The sequence below is a fragment of the Haemaphysalis longicornis genome, unplaced genomic scaffold (genome assembly GCF_048455015.1).
Source record: "Haemaphysalis longicornis isolate Haplotype H1 unplaced genomic scaffold, Haemaphysalis longicornis Haplotype H1 scaffold_2, whole genome shotgun sequence".
NCBI lineage: Eukaryota > Metazoa > Arthropoda > Arachnida > Ixodida > Ixodidae > Haemaphysalis > Haemaphysalis longicornis.
The window spans coordinates 179,973,507-179,992,083 of NW_027526295.1; the positions used below are offsets into that span (position 1 = coordinate 179,973,507).

Below are 18,577 nucleotides of genomic sequence, written 5' to 3' on the forward strand. Positions count from 1 at the left end.
CATGAGATTTCTGGAAAACGATGTCCCCTCGTATTGACATAACTCCTCACACTTACGGCTGTAGACGTAGAACTGGGACGCTAGCGTAAAGGGGTTTTATGGTCTCAGCCATGCCACTCACTTAACACCCGGACTTTCCGGCACGCTTATCTAATATGGGGCTCGCTTCGGAACCCTACCCCATACCAGATACGACAAGATAGGGCTGTTCTTGGCAGTTTGAGATCATGCATCAGGTAGGAGGTGGGAGATGCGGGTCAGGCCGGGGCGCTGATAAATTCTCGCTCTCGCAAATTCTTGCGCACGCCATTTGGAACAAAAATGTCGCTTCCTGAATACGCACATCCTGCGTTCTTCCATGGCCAGTTGCCAAATGAGTCCCAGTGTGAACACCGGCGCCCACACACAAAAACACCGAAAAAAAGGCGACTTTGATTTCGCTTGTTCACTACATTGCTTCAAATTTTCCGAATGACGCAGCTGATGTAAAGATTAATGTTGCTTTACTATCGGCAAAATGACGGCCCGGACAATGCGTATATAAGCGTTATTAAGTGCAGCATAATGCAGCGTCCGCGTCGCGAATCAGGAGGCTCCTTATCGTGGCCAGACCAAATAGCTCCAGAGGCTGCAGTCAGTCACCTCCTGAGTTACGCGAGTGAGATATCCAGACAAGAATGCGCACTCGGGAAGAAGAGTCACGAATATCGCTTACGCAAATGTCTACGCAGGCGCAATTTACACTTGCTCTAAACGTAACGGCGAAGTTGATAAGCTTTATCTAAGAACCTGATCGTCAGGAACTTAGGCTCACGAGAGGCGTGCTTCCGATGCTCTCGACGTTCTTTAAAGACGTGTCAGGGCTTTGTACTAATGTGCGCTTGACCCATTATGACTTTGAAAGGTATACTATTGTGGCTTCCGACGCAAGGGTCAATTGCAGGCCACCGCATTCCGCAAACCGTGCAGTGACACACATTTTATATCTGAATCGAACATTTTTTTCCCGCCTGTCGCCGCTTCTCGGCAGCTAGACAACTGCTTTTGATGGACTCTATTGAGCGTTTGGGGTTGACTCTATCTGTTCCACTTATATTATCTATTGGGGCAATAAATTTGGGGTATGCAAAAAGGGATATATATAATTGCATTCAAGCTTTTCTTTCTTCTTCAGGTCTATTAAATTGCTGAAGGGTAGTAATTATTGGGTAATTGGGGTTTTAAACCTAGCGAATTTTCATTTTACGGCCTCTGTCTTTCCAGAGATAAATTAGTATTTTGAGGGCATCACGAATTACAGAGAAGTATTTAGCCCTGGGAAATCCCCCCTTGTGGGTACGTGTCCAAACTTTGAGGACATCATCATCATCATCACATCTGACCCCGCTTCTACCCAATCACGCGACTTTGGTGGCTGCGTCGTCCCTTCCCCCATAATTTTATCAACACGCATTAAGGTAGCAATGGCAGTCATCATTTATCCTTTGCACAGCAAATGCTTAAGGCCCCACCCATTTTTTGAGCCAAGCATTACCAACCTCCCATACGTAGTAGCTTCACGCACGCTATGACCTGAACCCACCGTAGACAGCAGAAATGTGCACCGCTATCCATCGCCGAAGTTATAAGCTAACAATCCAAAATGCGGTGCGTGCCAGATGATGCCATACATGCATGGTTAAACGATTGTGACTTTGTCATCATCTAAGCGGAAACCTTCCGTTTGGCGTCACTGCGATATGTTAACGAACTATGCCAGCCTTTTTTTATTTTTTTGTCACTCGTGTTCCTTACGTTAACGACAAGATGTAACCGTGCACGGTCCGTTTTATAATAAAAATGAGCACAAGCATCGTTATCACATAAAATGCTGTATACCTGGTTTCAAAGAAAAAACAAGAGTCATTAAAAGTCATAAAGTGTTTCTAAGGAAATGCCTCTAAAACAAAACGAGAAAAAAAAATGTGCTCATTGATATCTTCCTCGGCCTCGAACGGGAGGGCAGAACTTCGCTACTGTAATGGATCCCATGTTTCACTTTTGTCAATACCTGGAAGGTGAAGCGAGCCGTTAAGACCTCTTCACGTATACTCCTTGGGTGAAACTTGGGTGAAACCTTGCTTTTTTCTTTTTGTTTTCGCGCTCGCATGTGCGTATGCACGTGCGTGCGCGGGTGAATCTTCTGTTAGAGGGAGATATAACATCACACTCAGTGGGGGTTGTAGATAAGCGTTTCATTTACCTTGACCGAGATAAAGTCAAGTGCCCGTCGCGTGCTCAAGTATACCGTTGCGACATTTTGTACGATACCATAGTACGCAGGGCTGTCCAGTGTCGTATCGCACCTAGGCATGACGTGAGCGAGACGAAAGTGACGAGAAGGACCCCGTAGTAGTTGCAAAGAGTAGATGAGCAGAAACTCGCTTACTCTGCAACAAGGACCCAGACACTTTGTGGAAGACGCTAAGATCGGTTGAGATAGCTGATGCGGCCGTCTCGAGTTTGTTTTTTTATTTTTTGTTGCAAGAGCATTTTCAACGTTGTAGAAGGTTATTTGTGCACCCCACTTCAATATTTTTTTGAGCTCAGCGTCTGGGAAGCTGCGTGAAAGCAAATACTTGCGAGCTATAAGTTGTGTAACAGCAAATAGTCGTAAGCTTTCTAGCACTCGCTTATCCATGGTAGGCTAATGCGAACTATATAGAATGAACGCTGGTTGGGATGGATATATAATGTCGGTCATGGTCAACATGTGAAGCTGTCTTTTCCTTCCTTGCCGGCTACTCTTCGCAGCAGGAACCGTGAGCCCATATCAGCGACAAAAAGCTATGTCAAACCCGGTCTTGGCCGCTACCGGCACAACGCGAAATTCCACCTCAGATATGATATACTTCACAATCAAGGACCACTTTCGATGGGGTGCTTTGTCGAAGGAAAAAGCGTCTGCTATTTCTCCAGTGCGGAGTAAGTGTGCACAAACGCGGTACTTCTGCCGCAGAATTCAGGTGGACGTTTGCAATAGGAAAAATGAGCAGACAATTTCGGACTACGTGTTCCTCTTAGTGTACACACTAAACTTTTTTACGCTATTATTGCCTAAAAAAGGCGTAGTATAAGTGGAATGAGGATGTTGGGAAGTCATTACACCCTTTTTTTTAGGTTCAAACACCCTAATTTCTAGCTTTACACCCTTTTTGTGTGGCAAAAATGGTATTGACCGACTGCAACCCCCTTGGTTTTTTTGTTTGGTTTTGAAAGGGTGTTAAATATGTGTTCAATTAAAAAAAAACAGCGGAGTGGGGTCGACCTAGCTTCTTTCGGTGTGTTGCTAAGTTTTGCTAGGCCAATTGCTAGGCTTTGCTAAGTTTTGTTAGGTTTTGCGATGTTCTTGCTCGGCTAGGCTAAGTGCTGAGGGGTAAGGCCAAGTTTAGCAGGATTTTACAAGGCTCTTCCGGTGTCATAAGTGAATCAGGTAGCGCATCTGTCCTGTCAAGACCCTTTTATCCGGGAGTTGCGCTTGGCGCTTAAACCTTATTCACTTATGGCGTACCAACTTGCTCGCATCGACACATTAATTCTTCCATCGTGTCCCCCCGCTGACAGCGGATCCAAAGGGGAAACAAGCTAGGTCGATCCCCGCTGCGACAATTTTTTGCGTTTTAATACTCCAAAAAACCATTTAAAATGGTATAGTAAGAGGTGCGCGTACGCATGCGCCCCTTGTGCTCACACTCGAACATGCGCAAAAGCCGGCTTCACTGTTATATTACCCTATCTGCAGTGGTGCACCCTTTACAGGTGGCGTAGTTCTTTTTGTATTTTTTTTTGCTAATTCCACCGAACCTAGCTCAAGCCTAAACAGCTGCGCTGGTAATAAATTATGCCAATTCATATTGTTCTAAACACCGTGAGGTACAAAATACCCCCCCCCACCCCCGACTGTAGATGGGTCCACCCGTGTAGATGGGTAGAAACTACCGCCAAAAATGGAGGTGTTTTATGCCATTTTTCCAAGTTGGAGGTCTGTCACACCTTTTTGCTTAGTTTCCAACACCCTAATTCGTGACTTTACACCCATGTGGGAAAAAGAGTGTCGAAATAATAAGCGCATTTCTTGATGGGTGTTGAAACGACGTCAAACAGGTGTTTGATGTTAATAAAATTCTATGACCTATCGATCATAATAACCATTTCACAATTAAAAAGATTTTGCAAATCCGCATGCTGACTTGTATATGCTCACATTAGAATGCAGAATTCCAAAACTAGCTCTAAAATATCTGATTTTTTTGCGACAAGCCCACCGACTCTATCAGAGGACTTTCACCTGCTGGCTATAAAAGCAAGAGCAGGTACATTTCTAAGTATGTACTCCCTCTCCCCATGCGTCCCGTTGGGTTTCTTGCTGAATTCATTTGTAATCCAGGTGTGACTTGTGCGTGTTGAATGTGTGTAAATGTCATGCTGCGCGCTCAGTCTAGCCACATGGTCACGCGTAGCTGCGCTGCCCACACCTTTATTTTAAAGTGTTAAGCAACCTTACGCACTTATTTTAGGATGTTCCCAAGCACACCCTTTTTTATCCTTACACCCTTTTTTGACAAAACACACTTTAAATGTGTACGCCTTTGGACAAGATTTTTAGATGCCACGCATCTCATTCACCCGCCTTGTCCCTGCATCCGGCGTCGTCGTTGTCGTCGGCGTCCACCCCTCCCCCATTCTCCTCGCCACGCCAGCTTCGCTCTCCGACGCTCACCCCCTCTCCTCTCCGATAGCGAACACTCTCTCGCGAGGGGCATTGGATTGGATTCGATTGGATTGGCTTGGATTGACTTGGCTTGGCTTGGCTTGGATTGGATTGGATTGGATTGGATTAAAGTGGATTGTGTTGGATTGTGTTGCGTCATAGCCGCGGCAGACGCACTGGCGCCGGCGCGTCCCCTCACCGTTATGCGCGCTATAAAACGCGGTGCCTGCACCGCTCCGCTCCATCGTTCCAGCGCCGTTCCTCCGCTGTCCAACGCTGCAACGTGAACCCCCTATGCGTCGCATCTACACAGGGGTTCCCGCGAGAGGAGGTGGGAGTTTTTTTACATCCTTTTCGGCCAAAAAGGGTGTAACAAAGTTTAGTGTGTAGCTTGGTGCTCACGCAAGCTAATAGGGAGGCAGCTTCGCGGTACTTGACCGCGTGGCAGTGGGATAAAGTATTGATCTGAGGATGATATTGATACGAAGCGCTGACGCACCCACGCCTTGCTGCATAGTCGACGCCTAAAAGTGCACCCGCTGCGTAGTTGCGTGTTGGCTGGTAGGTCTTGGCACCCCAACTGGACGCTTGCGTCCAGGTAGAGACGCACACTTCACCAAAGATGATACGAGGATAAAAGAAGAGGGAACACGATATATTTACAGTGTTTACAGCTAATATCGAGGCAGAGCGGAACCTGATATCATCCTCTTCTACCTTCAAACTCGACAGCGTCCCTTTGGGCAGCACACCCTGGGTAACACACCGGCGGGTAACTATATGCAATTTTTGCAAGGGACGGACTGGTTGCTGAGTTTTACCCCCACACTCCACTCCTAGACGATACTTTTCTGTTGACAGCCAGAACCCGTCCGGTGTGCTTACTACTCTTTGTCCCGCCCTCTCACACTGTTGAAGCAATGACAGACCATGGCTTGGGCGGAACCTCAACAGAACCTCCTCTAAGAAGGGATGAGGCTTAACAATTGAATAACTATTCAATGTAATTTAGCCGTTCGCACTTTTAACTACGTGTTCTGGGGGTGCACTCGAAATCTATGACGTTAAGTGCAGCCCCCCCCTTGAAGCCGATTCATTTGCTTCAACTATAGCTTATGTTCTTGAAGAGAAATGAACGTATGGCTTCCTTCCGCCACCTGCCCCTGGACCCATGCATGTGCGATCCGACAGCAGGGTATAAGCTGTGATAAAAAGAGTTGACCTGAAAAAAACAAAGAATCTTGAAAGCTGCATCTAGCTGCATTCTAAGGATCTCCAATAAAAGGAAATGACAACTTTCACTCAAATGCTTTGGCAAATAGCACGTTAGGCGGATTTTTTATAAACCGCAGCTACATCAGCAGCGGTACAGCGCTAAAGCCTTCGTTTTTCTTCGACACCTCTACCCTTGGCAAAATTTAAATTTCGCCGTCATTTAGAGCTCAAACACCCTCTACATTACTGATGTACGGGAAATGAATGTGCGCAAACGTCGGGCCCCTACAACCTGGTGGAGAACCCGGGAAAAGTTATACCGACGGGTGTACCCCAAGACTGAATACGCAACAAGGTGGTTATGTACCTTCCACCACGCCTAATCCCTAATCCCTGACAGACGCCTTATTTTCGTCTCATCCGACCTTCTCGACACTCGATCGGTATCACCTCCGTGTGATGTCTTTGTATAGCTCTCTATCGGCTGCACCGGCAATGTAAAGGCGGTGCCAAGAAAAACGGGGTGAGGGGGGTAGGGAGCCTGACTCTCCGTACGACGAGCGCGATCATTAAGTGCGCCCTTACGGTTCGCATATAAGCGCAGCGTGGAAGGGACTCTGTTATTAAGAGGGCACGCACTGAAAGAGAAGCAGCAGTCATGCCGCATGCATTCGCATGCTGGAAATGCGGTATAAACATGCCCGGTGCAAGCACGGATACTCATTACCCACGCTGAACGATGTGCAGTGCACGTATATACGTTTGTAAACGTGGCGAGGGGGCCGCATTTCGATTGCCCCGTTTCGGCGGCGGTTAATCTGGGTGAGCATGCGGCGCTCGTCGGGTGCGGATGTAGTCTTAAATAATATCGCATCCCCCTCGATTATATCTTCAAGGCGACTGGTATCTTGGGGGAACGTGACGTGAGTTCGCAATCGCGAGGTTCAATTGTGCCGCGGTGATGGCGAGGTGCTTTCAATTACTACAGGACGGGCGAGACTGCGCGCGCTACCGGGCGTAACTCGCGCCGACCGTAACCTACAATCGTTCGGTAGCAGCCAACGGAGGCGAAAAAAAGAGAGAGAAGTTGATGAGAGCTTCTGCAGCCCAGTGATGTGACTTTAATAGTAGGGATTTTAGTTGTGCGATCTACGGTTAAACGGTCCAGATTGTGGTGTGCTCTTTTCGGCCTCGCGTGTGTTGAAAAGCGAGCACTGATTTTAAGAAGCACTGACAGGCTAGAAGAAGTGAAGGAGGGGGAGGAGAAGAGAATAAAGACATTGGAGAAAATCAAGTGAAAGGTCTGCACACAGAATAATAAATATCACGCTATCACTCAGACTGCGCGCTTCTGCTGTTGGCCGGGTCATCATCATCGCCACCGGGTTTCGCCGAGAAGGAGGACATGCAGCTTCTATGCCAATCCCCTCCCAGGATGTGTCTTATTGGAGTGCACTGGGTACGAATTTTCACCGAAAGGACGCTGTAGTAAAAAGCCTGTAGGAACGCTGTAGGAACATACGATGAATCCATAACAACTAGCCCAACTAAGACCATGTTCGCAGTTTAAAGTTTTGCGTCACCGGCCGCCACGCAATGCTTTCGACTGATTTCGCGTCCGCGGAGAAGATGACGAAGACAATGATTGCGATGATTTCTGTGGGGTTTTTGTGTTTAGCGTAATCATTGCTTGTTGTGCACGAACAACGCCAGTTTATCCTAAAAAGAGCCAGTTTGGGTTGTCGGTGCAAAGAGGAATTCGATGAAAAGAGGTACTTGATAATGAATTTTCGTCTCAGATCAAACCGCCGAAGTGTACGGCACTTATACCACTTTCCGAATGTATAAAGGCAGCCTCGTTGTTCAGTAGTTTTTGAGATGGATGCAATGGGGTAAGAATAAAGCTGTGAGCGTCCCCGACACAACAACCGACACGAGTCGGCGGCGTAAAACACCCGCAGTTGGGAACGTTCCGAACTGCCGCGTGGACCGGGCCTATGACATACACGCTGACGAAGCCCTCTTGCTGACAGACAAAGCTGAATGCTCCACGTTTGGCTTCCCGCCCTGAGCCAGAACACCACGCAGACGCTGTGTACTCGGAAGGAGGTGAAAACAATGTCCTGGAACGAACCCCCCCCCCCTAACAACGGCGTCGCCTGAAGCCCAAGCAGCAGCGCGCGAACACACCTGTACCCGATCACGGAGCAGAACCCAAACAATGGCTGCTTTGTCACCTAGCCCCTTTGGCATTTCTTGGCCGGGAGCGCGTCCGCGACTAGAGCCCGAAGCCAATCACGACACCGAACACGCGCGTTCCTATGTATAACGCGCGCTCGTATTGTTATACCTGCCGCAATGCGCAAGCGCGCGTGCCTTGGCCGTGTGGACCGCCAGGCAGCGTTAATTCTTGCCGCCTAATCGGCAGCACACATCTTGATGGTTCCGGCCGGGACTCACTTCTTCACGTGCAGCGGCGGACGAACTGCCATGACCGCCCGGTTTTAATAGTGGTCTCATTTTTCAATTAGACAGCCTTGAGCGTTCGCATACGTGCATAATCGATGCATTCGCACGGCGCGCCGTATACGCGGGCATGTGCAGTATATATACGCATGCGCTTGCTGTGGGGTGCCCCGTGGCTTGGTTCGTGTCACGCGTACGAGAAGTTGGAGTCGGCCCACAAAACGAAACCAAGTGAGAGCGGCGGGGAAAAAGTGAGATGAATTGTCCCGCAATTTATGGGGCGTGCGATTGTTTAATGGCAGATAAGTAAGTACTCGCGCGGGATTCATATTCATGAACGCGGGGCTGGCCGACGGCAAGTGCAAATATTGCGGTTAAGCCGTGAAGGAACCGCATAATCGGGCGTGAATGTCGTCAGTGTGTGTATGCATGTGGCGGTCGGTGCTTGCGCCGCGCGATGCGCCCAACGGTAGCGAGGGAGGAGGCGTCGTTAATTCTTGCGCCAACGGAGCGGTTATATAGAGACGTTATGAGCAGGAGTGAACGGCAATTCTTTCTCACGCCCCGCATTGAATGCGGTTATTTACAGTGTGCTGCGGTATGAGAGTCGAGACGTTCTGCCGATGTTCAAGATTTTTACCTCGTGTTCAAGCTCGCGTGTTAACGGAAGGATGGTAATGCGTGCAAACCGCCATAAGTTTGTGCAAATCGTGTTTTACTAAACCGTATACCTTTGTTTCTGCTCTTCACTTATGGTCGCAGACGTTTCGTACCAGAGCGTTATTTTTGTTTACATTTTCTGTGCGACAAGAAAACTTTGCACTAAGTGACCATATCAGGGCAAATTTGTCGCGCCCAGTATTCTCCGACCATCGACCTCAAGCCCCCGCATGTTACTCGTTCACTTGCGTTACCCCTTGTACCCTTACCGTTCCCCACAATATCATCTTTGATCCTCCATCTGCTGAATAAAAGCTCTGCAACTACTATCCTATGTGAGAAGCATACGTACCTTCAAGAACAAGCGCAGGGTATCTTTTTTTTTTTCTTTTTCGCATGTTTTTTTCTTTCAGCTCTGCTTTTTGCGGCTTAATTAATTCTGCTCGTGCGTTTTTCCCTTGACTTTAAATAAACGGCTTCAGCAGCGCGCATACGTTTGTATAAGGTTCAGACTTCAAACAACATTTAACTTTTCTTTTAAAGCAATGCCATTTTTGTACGTAACCCCAAATTCGGCACACAGCTTTGTTCGAAAGAATGGGCAGTTAATTTGATTGATTTTAGGGTTTAACGCGCCGACGCAAAGCAAGCGATGAGGCGCGCCGTAGTGGAGGGCTCCGGATTAATTTTGACCACCTGGGGATCTTTAACGTGCGTCGCAATCTCGTACACACGGGCGTTTTTGCTTTTCGCCTCCATCAGAAAAAAATGGCCACCGTGGCCGGGAATCGAACCCGCGACCTCGTGCTCAGCAGCGCAACGCCTTAGCCACTAAGAATGGGCTGTTAATACCTCACCACAAACTTGTCCGACGTAGAAACGATGCTGCCATCACTGACGAATTTGCGTTCAAAGATGTCGACTTCAAGCAGATTATTTTATCGTGGTACGTGTGGAACAGTTATAAACGAGTCATTGATTGGCTCCATGCAGTGAGGCATACATAGTCCAGAAGGAGAGGCCATTTTTTGATGAGCCGAAAGTAAATAATTTAGGCTTAAAACAAAGAGGTACGGCAAAGTCAGGATACGTTGACTTCTCTCAATTCAAAGTGTAACCCCTAGACGGAAGGACACAAAGAACGGCGAATTTGTTTTCTGCGCGTAAATGCCATACACCAATGTGAATGCCGTATACCTGTCACGGGTTAATTTGCCACACATACCAAAACTTGTCTGTTTGCGAACACACATGACACAACCTTCACCAGATTTGTATTTTTTTTTTCGCTTAGACGTGCGCATTTTTCTGTAAACGAAGTCCGAACCTATATGGTTTCAGCTATTACACCTAACGTGCCTGTTCTCCCCGCAGCTCTTCGGCAACACGGTGCTGGCCGTGCTGACGTTCGACAAGGCCGGCAACGCTGGTTACGGGGCCGCCTTCTGGGGCTGGGGCCTGGCGCTCACGCTCGGGGTCCTCGTCGCCGGAGGAGTCTCGGGTAAGTGAATGCGCTTTCTCCCCGCTACATGTAATGCGCGCCTCCTTACCAGTGCGGAAGAGTCCTTCAATGCTCCCGACTCTGGCTTTATACTGACAGCGTTCCCTGTCTAGCTGGCATTATTTTTAAATCAATCATTCTTGAGGAGCTGAGTTGGCTATACTCTGAGCTCATAGGCTGCTGTTTCGATCAGCCACCTTAATTAACGTATAGGTCGGCGTTTCGCGCTTTTGAATCTTTTCGCATTGCGTATAGCACTGTGCGTTGACTGAATTAGGTGTTCTTAACAACACTTTATATGTGACTTACATGCGCATAATATCCTTTTTAATTAAACCAGAATAAAGCAACAAACGAGTGCAAGCTTTGTGACAAAACCGAAATTGCTGCTATTGGATAATACATAAATGTCCGCGCGTTTGCTTCAAGGATGGCGTTTGTTCAGTTTGGAATACGCGCCTGTACATATAGTTTCCAAACGCCTTGCAAGAGTTGTTCAAATTCCCACAATACTTAGTCTGAACTTGCCCCCGAACAACACTAAATAATAATTGGCTAATCGTCAGAAACCTCGATATCACGAGCATTTTGGTGCGATCCGTAGATATGATGACAGTGCGCGCGCTAACACTGCAGCTCCGTGCTTAACATACTGTTATCTGCCATTTTCCTGTTTGTTTGTGAGCTGATGACCTGTGTGAAAGGGTGATGATGATGATTATGAGGTTTAACCCACCGACGCTACACAGGCGAGGAGGCGTGCCGTGGTTGAGAACCCCAGATTAATTTTGACCACCTGGGGATCTTTAACGTGTGCCGAAATCTCGAACACACAGGCGTTCTCGCTTTTCGCCTCCGTGCCTGGCCGTATAATCAGTCAGTATAGTTTACCAAGTGAAATTGTAAAAGAAAATTCGGCAAAGTGATTGGACTTTCAGTAGTATCTTTTTGTTTCCTGGTTAAAACTGTTGCGTGACAGCAACACTTCCTTTCCTCTCGCACTCCCTTGTTGTCCTTCTTACTGAAACTAAATGTTATTAAAGGCGAACGTTTAGTGTGAAATTATTTTTGTCGTTTACGTTTATACACATAAACAAAATTTCTGGTTCGAATGGGGTTAACTGTGGTTAAGCAGAGCATGAATGGAAATTTTGTGTATTGCCACCATTAACTTATGCCCACCAGGTGGGGGCTAAGCGATATCTTTCTGAAGATTTGCATTCCCACCATTCGCCGCCATAGTCATCGCACATTGCCACACTACTGCTTCCCCTGTCCCGCTCCCAACGCAGAGTATAGCTGGCCAGAGCATTTGCTCAGGACAACCCCTCCGTCGTTCTTTTCATTAGGGCTTACTTCTTCGTACACATGCTAAATGCGGAGCTACTAAATATCGGCTTCTTTGTCTAGGACTCCAAGCAAGGCCCGCGCCGTATTTCATAACATTACCAATGACGCGGGTTCGATTCCTGGCTGCGGCGGCCGCTTTTCTGGTGGAGGCGAAAAGCGAAAACGCCCCGTGTGTTCGAGATTCCGGCGCACGTTAGAGGTTCCCAGGTGGTGCGAATTAACCGTGAGACATCCACTACGGCGCTCCTCATCGGCTGTGGAGCGCCGGTGCGTTAAACCTCGTAATCAATTATTTCATAACATTAGTAAGAGCGATGCCGTGCGTCACTGCGTGGAAAACATCGTCGATGCGAGTGCATACATCTCCAGCATGTGTACCCATTTTTGCTCCATCCTTCATAAATCGTGGCGCGAGGACAATGGCGAAAAACCACGCTGCAATTCAAAACATTTGAGGCGAGGTTTGTTTTTGAATCAATGGCCAGAAAATTAAAAAAAAATCAGATTGCGCGAAGCTAGCTACACCTGGGCTATGAGGCACGTTGTAATAGAAGGCTGCGGTTATATCAGACCACCTCGGGATATTTAACGTTCCCCGAAATCTCGACACACCGCGGCTTTGTTGTATAAGCCCCGCGCCAGAACATAGGAAGTCTCTATAGGAACAAACCCACGCCCTCAGAAAATGAGCACCGCACAGCGCCCTGCATTTCCTTTTCCGTTTTCAGTTATGAAACAACACCAACGTCACTACCATGGAGCGGGGGGAAGGGGGGGGGGGGGGAGGGTGGTAGATAGCCTATTATTAGATGAAAGCAGAGAGGCTTGCCGGCATGTCGCTTACATTCTACTATGCTTGGATTGGGATAGGACAATAAAGGCCCTCAAAGAAATAGGGCGGAAGAGAGAGGGAATTAAAAAAGGGAGAGATCTAAAAGTTTACATGAAGCGTTGTGTCGGCGACGTAAAAGTCCAGATGGTCTCACAGGTGACGATATATAGTTCTAGATTGTCTCTGCGCCGCCGATGTCGTGTAAATAATCAAATAATGCAGCCAACACTTTTCGCTGAGATGATGGAGGGGGCCAGGGTCCAAGAAGAGCTTTCAAAGATATACATAGATCCGTAGTTGAAGTACTCCATCTTCTGTGCGACGTGCTTTTTTTTCCTGGTTGTATGCCTGACATTTTAGCAAAATGTGCTCGACTGTTCCAGGCAATCCACAGTTGTCACAAAAAGGATTTGTGGTTTCACCGAGGTGATAGCGAGAGAGAGAGAGAGAGAGAGAGAGAGAGAGACGTTTATTTGAGCTCTCTGAAGTGAGAGTGGTTCCCTAGCCCGGGATACCATGAGGTGAGCAGAAAGCCTTCGCTCTGGATGCCAGGAGTCGCTGGACGTCCAGATGGCCGCTGGTCACCATGTTCTCCCACAGCTCAGGGGTGGAAAGAGCGGATTGCAGAGGCGGAAGTTTCGGATAGCGCTAACACTGTAATATAAGATAGGGTAGGGTTCCGGGTTGTGAACAGAACTGGAATGCAGAAGAGTATTGACCTGGAAACATACGATGCAGGCGTGAGTGCTGCGTTGAGACGCACCCGGTTGTAAAGAGTCTCAGAGTATACAGTTATAAGTCATCTTCCGTCACAAGTTTTCCGTCATCTGGAATGCGGCACTTTCAGCCAGAACTACAAAACGGTTTCCAACTTCTTTCTACCAGCTATACAACCTTTTTTTTTTTTTTTTTTTTTTACTTGAGCGCCCGCGAGCTTGCGGCATCCGCGTTCCGACGACTCCTCCTTCATCGGCACGGATACTTGCCAGAGGACATCGCAGCCCGTTACGCAAACTGATTTCGTGCCGCACCGACAAACAGGGAGACGCGACATCATCTTGCTTTCACGGTGGTCCCTCCCCTTACCTCGTGTTTTCCCCTCTCGCATTCACTGCTTAGCGTGCGTTCAGAAACCTGATCTTTCATGAACAGGAGAAGAAGGGAGAAAAAAATACCCGAGCGAACAAAAACAGGAATGAGATGCCAGGGTGCATCTCTTTCTCATCTTAGTATTGCGTCAAGAGGGAAGATTAAGAGGAAGGTTGGGGGAAGGTGACTGCCGGCCGCAGGCATTGTTGTCGGCTCCGGCGTGAGACGATGCCAAAAGATCGCGATCCTTGTCATGCGTTCCGCCGAAGAAGGTGCGGACGTCTTAGGCGGGAACAAAGAAGCGATAAGTCTTTCCCGCGGCGGAGGGATGCCCGAAACAAGACGCACGCCGCTTTTTCCACCTGGTGCCTCTGGCGGGACATTCCATTGAGGGCTTTTATTCACTGAACCTTACTTCCCATTGTACGTTACAAAACAGCCTCTATAGATGGCTCATAACTGACCTTAGGCAGAACTGCGCATGACCCTACGCAAATGTTACAGATTATTAGGATGAAAAGAAATGGACAACCGGTAGTAATCATTCCAATGGAGCCAACGCGTCATCTGCTTTCATAAGTAGCGATGACACAAAATTTGTAAATTACCCATAAATGGCTCATCAGGAGCGGTTGCATTATGACAAGAGAACGTGTACATTGTTGGGGTAAGTAGTGGGTGCGTCTGTGCACGTCGGATAAGAACTGCGTCTGTCGGGGAAGGTTAGACGGAGGGAAAACTTTATTGAATGGTTCTGGGAAATAACACAAGTATTTGTACCGAAAGCTATCCAGTTGGGCTTCCTCTGACAACATTCATATATACCGTTCGAGCTTGGTGCTTTTTTTTTCTTCTTCGGTCTCTGGAATCACATTTGGTAGGCCAAGGTGTCTGGAGGCTCTGTGTTGTAGAGCCATTTCTCATGTTTCGGCGTGCACCTGTTTATTCCAGGGATCTTCTGGTGGCCAGGGAGCTAGTATAGGGCATGACGCTTAATGAGACCAGAAAGAACGCTTCGCAATGAATGAAGAAAAACAAGCATAACCCGCGCGAGTTCAGGCTCGGCACCGTGTGCCCGGAACCATCGCGCGCGCCGACGTGCTCGCTCCAAAGGATCAGATTGCATGCAGATTTGAAGCACCTGCCGGCAACAATGCCGCTCGTGTAACTTGCTCCAAGGCCTCGGGGCGGCTAACAATAGGCCGTGAGATCAGCGCATACCTCGCTCATTCGAGACGACATGCTCATAGTACGAGAGGGCATAAATAAACTTGTGCGCGCAGTTGTTGTGCCAAACAAAATAAGAAATGACCAGCACTTATGTAGGACGCGCGGAAACAAAAGATTACTAAGCCACGTAAGCGAAGCTCCAAGTTTCTGAGAACAACGGAACTTTTTGTAACGTGAACCTTAGGCGGCGCTGTGTGGTCGCCTAAAAAAATCACGTTTTTAGGCGACCACAAACGCAGCGCTGCACGTTTACGCTACAGGTTACGCTACACGTTTACAAAAGGCGGTAACATTGATACGTACGTGCAGGGTACTGGGTAATCAGGACGAAGTATTGATGGGAAATACACTAGCAATTACATGCTTACCAAATAAAGTAACGAATTGAATTTTACAGCTTAAGGCTTTACAAGTATTCCAGATTGAAGTGTTACTTCAATAATATACATCGGTCTCATTTAGCCATCAGTCACAACATAAACAAGCCTTGCTTGCTAGTGTATTTTCAATAAAACCTGGTTATAGAACAACCAGTCATGAGGTATTGAGAGCGCGGTACCCCTTTTGCTGTGGGCTACAGATGCTGCGTGGTTGTTTTTTTAAGCACTTCATTTCATTAGTGCCATTGCTAGCATAATCATTTGCATGCGAACCAGGTCGCCAAGTTAGGACTTCCATGGGCGTTGGTATGACGCTGCATAGGTTAAGAATCGACGACACTTGAAACATTTATGAAAGCACTAAATGTGCACGTGTATTACATACACAGATGTATTTAATTAATGATTTTTTTTTTATCTTTGAAGTTGTATTCGGCTGCCTGGATGCAACACAGCGACACACATTTGTAGAGATATTCCTCAATGAGAAAATAAGTAGCGAGAGTCGCCGGAGAACAAAGTGGATCAGGTCTAGTCTCGAGCCACACTGTTCACACTTGCACCATTCGTTATCTTCGCCGAAGCGGTGATTTTGGTTACACTGGCGAGGCCACTTTCGCTAGCAACTGGGTTATTGGAGAGTCGTTGAAAAAACAGCTCTCGCGGCGTGCGTTTTCATGTGTCTCGACCCGCAGGGAAGAGTGGCAGGGGAGGCGTTAGCAAACAACACTGCAATCAAAACGACGTTAAACCAAATAAAATGAATTAGGAGAGAAGAACGCTACCCAAACCAAATGTTACTCCAATAAAATTCCTGGCGCGCGCGCTCACCAGCCGCGCGCGCGCGCGCGAGCCCGAGCCCCCGACTTGCGGAGGGCGACGACGAAGTGGTGCCGATCGCCTCGTACAAGGACGTGTTGGACTGGTACCGCGACGGCAGGCGGACGTACCCGCCGCCCCACGGTAAGCTTACGAGACAGGAGGCGGTGACGCTGCGGCAGCTACAGACGCGAGCGGTGTGGACACCGGTGGTGGCTAAACATGTGTGCCCAGAGGTGTACGCCAGTGACGTGTGTGCGGTGTGTGGCGAGGAGCGAGCCACCATGGCGCACATGCTGTGGAAATGCAAAGTAGAGGAAGGTGTCACAGACGCGTTGCCGCCGCGCCTAGCGAGTGCGGTGGCGAGTGTGGACTACGACGCCAAGCGCGAGGCCGTCCAGCAAGCGCTGGAGGCTCTCGAGCGCCAGCGGCCGACAGCACGTTCTCGGAGGCTGGGTGCGAGTAGGTAGCGAGCGCCGGGTGGCCGTCCAGCATGACGTTTAGGCCGCGTCTTTTTGCCGGACAATAAAAATGTTGTTTCTCTCTCTCTCTCTCGAGGCACTTACGTCTGCTTACGGGCTTTGAAGGCGAGAGAGAGAGAGAGAGAGAGAGAGAGAGAGAGAGAGAGAGAGAGAGAGAGAGAGAGAGAGAGAGAGAGAGAGAGAGAGAGAGAGAGAGAGAGAGAGAGAGAGAGAGAGAGAGAGAGAGAGAAGCTCTATATTAAAGAAGGAAATGCATAGAGGTTTGCCAACATGCGTACGTCGACATGCTACTCGGCAGGACGGGGGGAATGGGGAAAAGATAAATGAGTAGTAATAATAGTAGTAGAGGAAAGGAGAAAAAAAAAAGAGATAGGGTCATATAGAGGGACATGTGGCGTAGCATAGACTGTCAAAGTCTCAGCGACGCCAATATCGTCAAGATAGCCAAATAACGCATCCAGGACTTTCCGTTGAGATGACGGAGAATACCATGGTCCAAGTAGCAGGCTCAGCGCAATTGGTCCAGGGTGAAGACATGTCATCCTCTGCTCTAACCGGCTCCTTGCGTCAGTGTATACGCGGAACACTCTAGCAGGACATGCTCGACGGTTTCGGGGGCGCCACAGTTGTCGCAATGCGGGCTTGGACTTTGGCCTATGCGATGTAAGTAGGCATTAGTGAACGCCGCATTGAGTCGCAGTCTATGAAACAGTGTTTCCCGCCGGCGACGAGGTAGTCGTTCTTGCAGCCTAAGTCTTATCTGTGGGTCAATTGAGTACAAAAAATCATGATGATGTTCCGGAAGGGACCATAAGTGGTTTCTTTCTGCTAGAGCTAGTGCCTTGGTCATAGTTGAGGCATCATTTTTTCTAAAGAAAATCTTTCTTTGGCGAAAGCCTGGCGAATCTAAAGAACGTCTCTATTGCTACATTATTTTCGTCTATTTCATCGCTTTCACTTCTACGTTTTACGCGCGAATTACGTTAGCAGGCAGACTGGAAGACGCCAAAGCTTTCCCAGAACCAGGCTTCTGCGCGGCTGCTGTGTACCTGTCCTACTCACTTGCCATCACGCTCAGGTGTCACGCGGCACACATCATTCTAAAACTTTTACGTTTCCAGTTCACAGTTGCGTGAATTTTGTGAAGCGGGCACATTGCCCCTCAAAGCTCTCAATTCCTGGCCAATCCCCAAGTGCGTATACGCCGCGAAGAAACACTGGGCTACTTCTGAGCAGACCAAGGTTTAAACAACATAGGATCACACATGTGCTCTTTATTTTTTACTCTTTCCTGCGGCCGCCATTTTTTTTAGCGGACAGCTACAGTAACGGCCACAACAACAACGGCGCTTTTTCGACAAAGTCCGCTCCACAAAGTCAACAGTCTCCATAAAGCCTGTTGCCTAAGTGTCCCTACAGGGAACTGGTAACTAGAACCGCTGTAACTGGTGCTAATGCTGCGTGGACGTTGCGTGGCTATGACGATAAGGCAGCAATGGTCGCGGTGTGGCGTTATGGTACCGGCGTCGTGGTTACGTCCGGCCCCTGGTATCGGGACAGCCGCTATGGCAGCAGGAGGGACCGGTCGGCTCCAGGAACGTCGCCGTATGGGGCCGTCAAAGCGTTGGCTGACGGGGCAAAAGCGCTAAACGCAGGCACCCGACCGTCACCCCTGGGGCCGCCAAAGAACAAGTTGGCGATGCGACACTGAGGTCTGAACCGACGCCTAGCCGGCTCGCTCTTGCCCAGGCTTGCCTGCTGAAGTCGATAGCCTGGCTGGTTATCCCTGGCTGGCAACCCCCC

The 18,577-nt window shown here is 48.6% G+C and overlaps 1 protein-coding gene across 5 annotated transcripts in view; it reads left to right on the forward strand.

Moving 5' to 3' along the window:
• Positions 1–18,577, forward strand: part of LOC144169578 (aquaporin-7-like) — a 128,289-nt gene that overhangs the window by 68,718 nt on the left and 40,994 nt on the right. For all 5 annotated transcript variants that reach the window (XM_077698816.1, XM_077698815.1, XM_077698817.1 and 2 more), the window contains exon 2: positions 10,466–10,592. In XM_077698816.1, the coding sequence (XP_077554942.1) occupies positions 10,466–10,592 (127 nt within the window). The remainder of the gene's footprint in view (positions 1–10,465; positions 10,593–18,577) is intronic.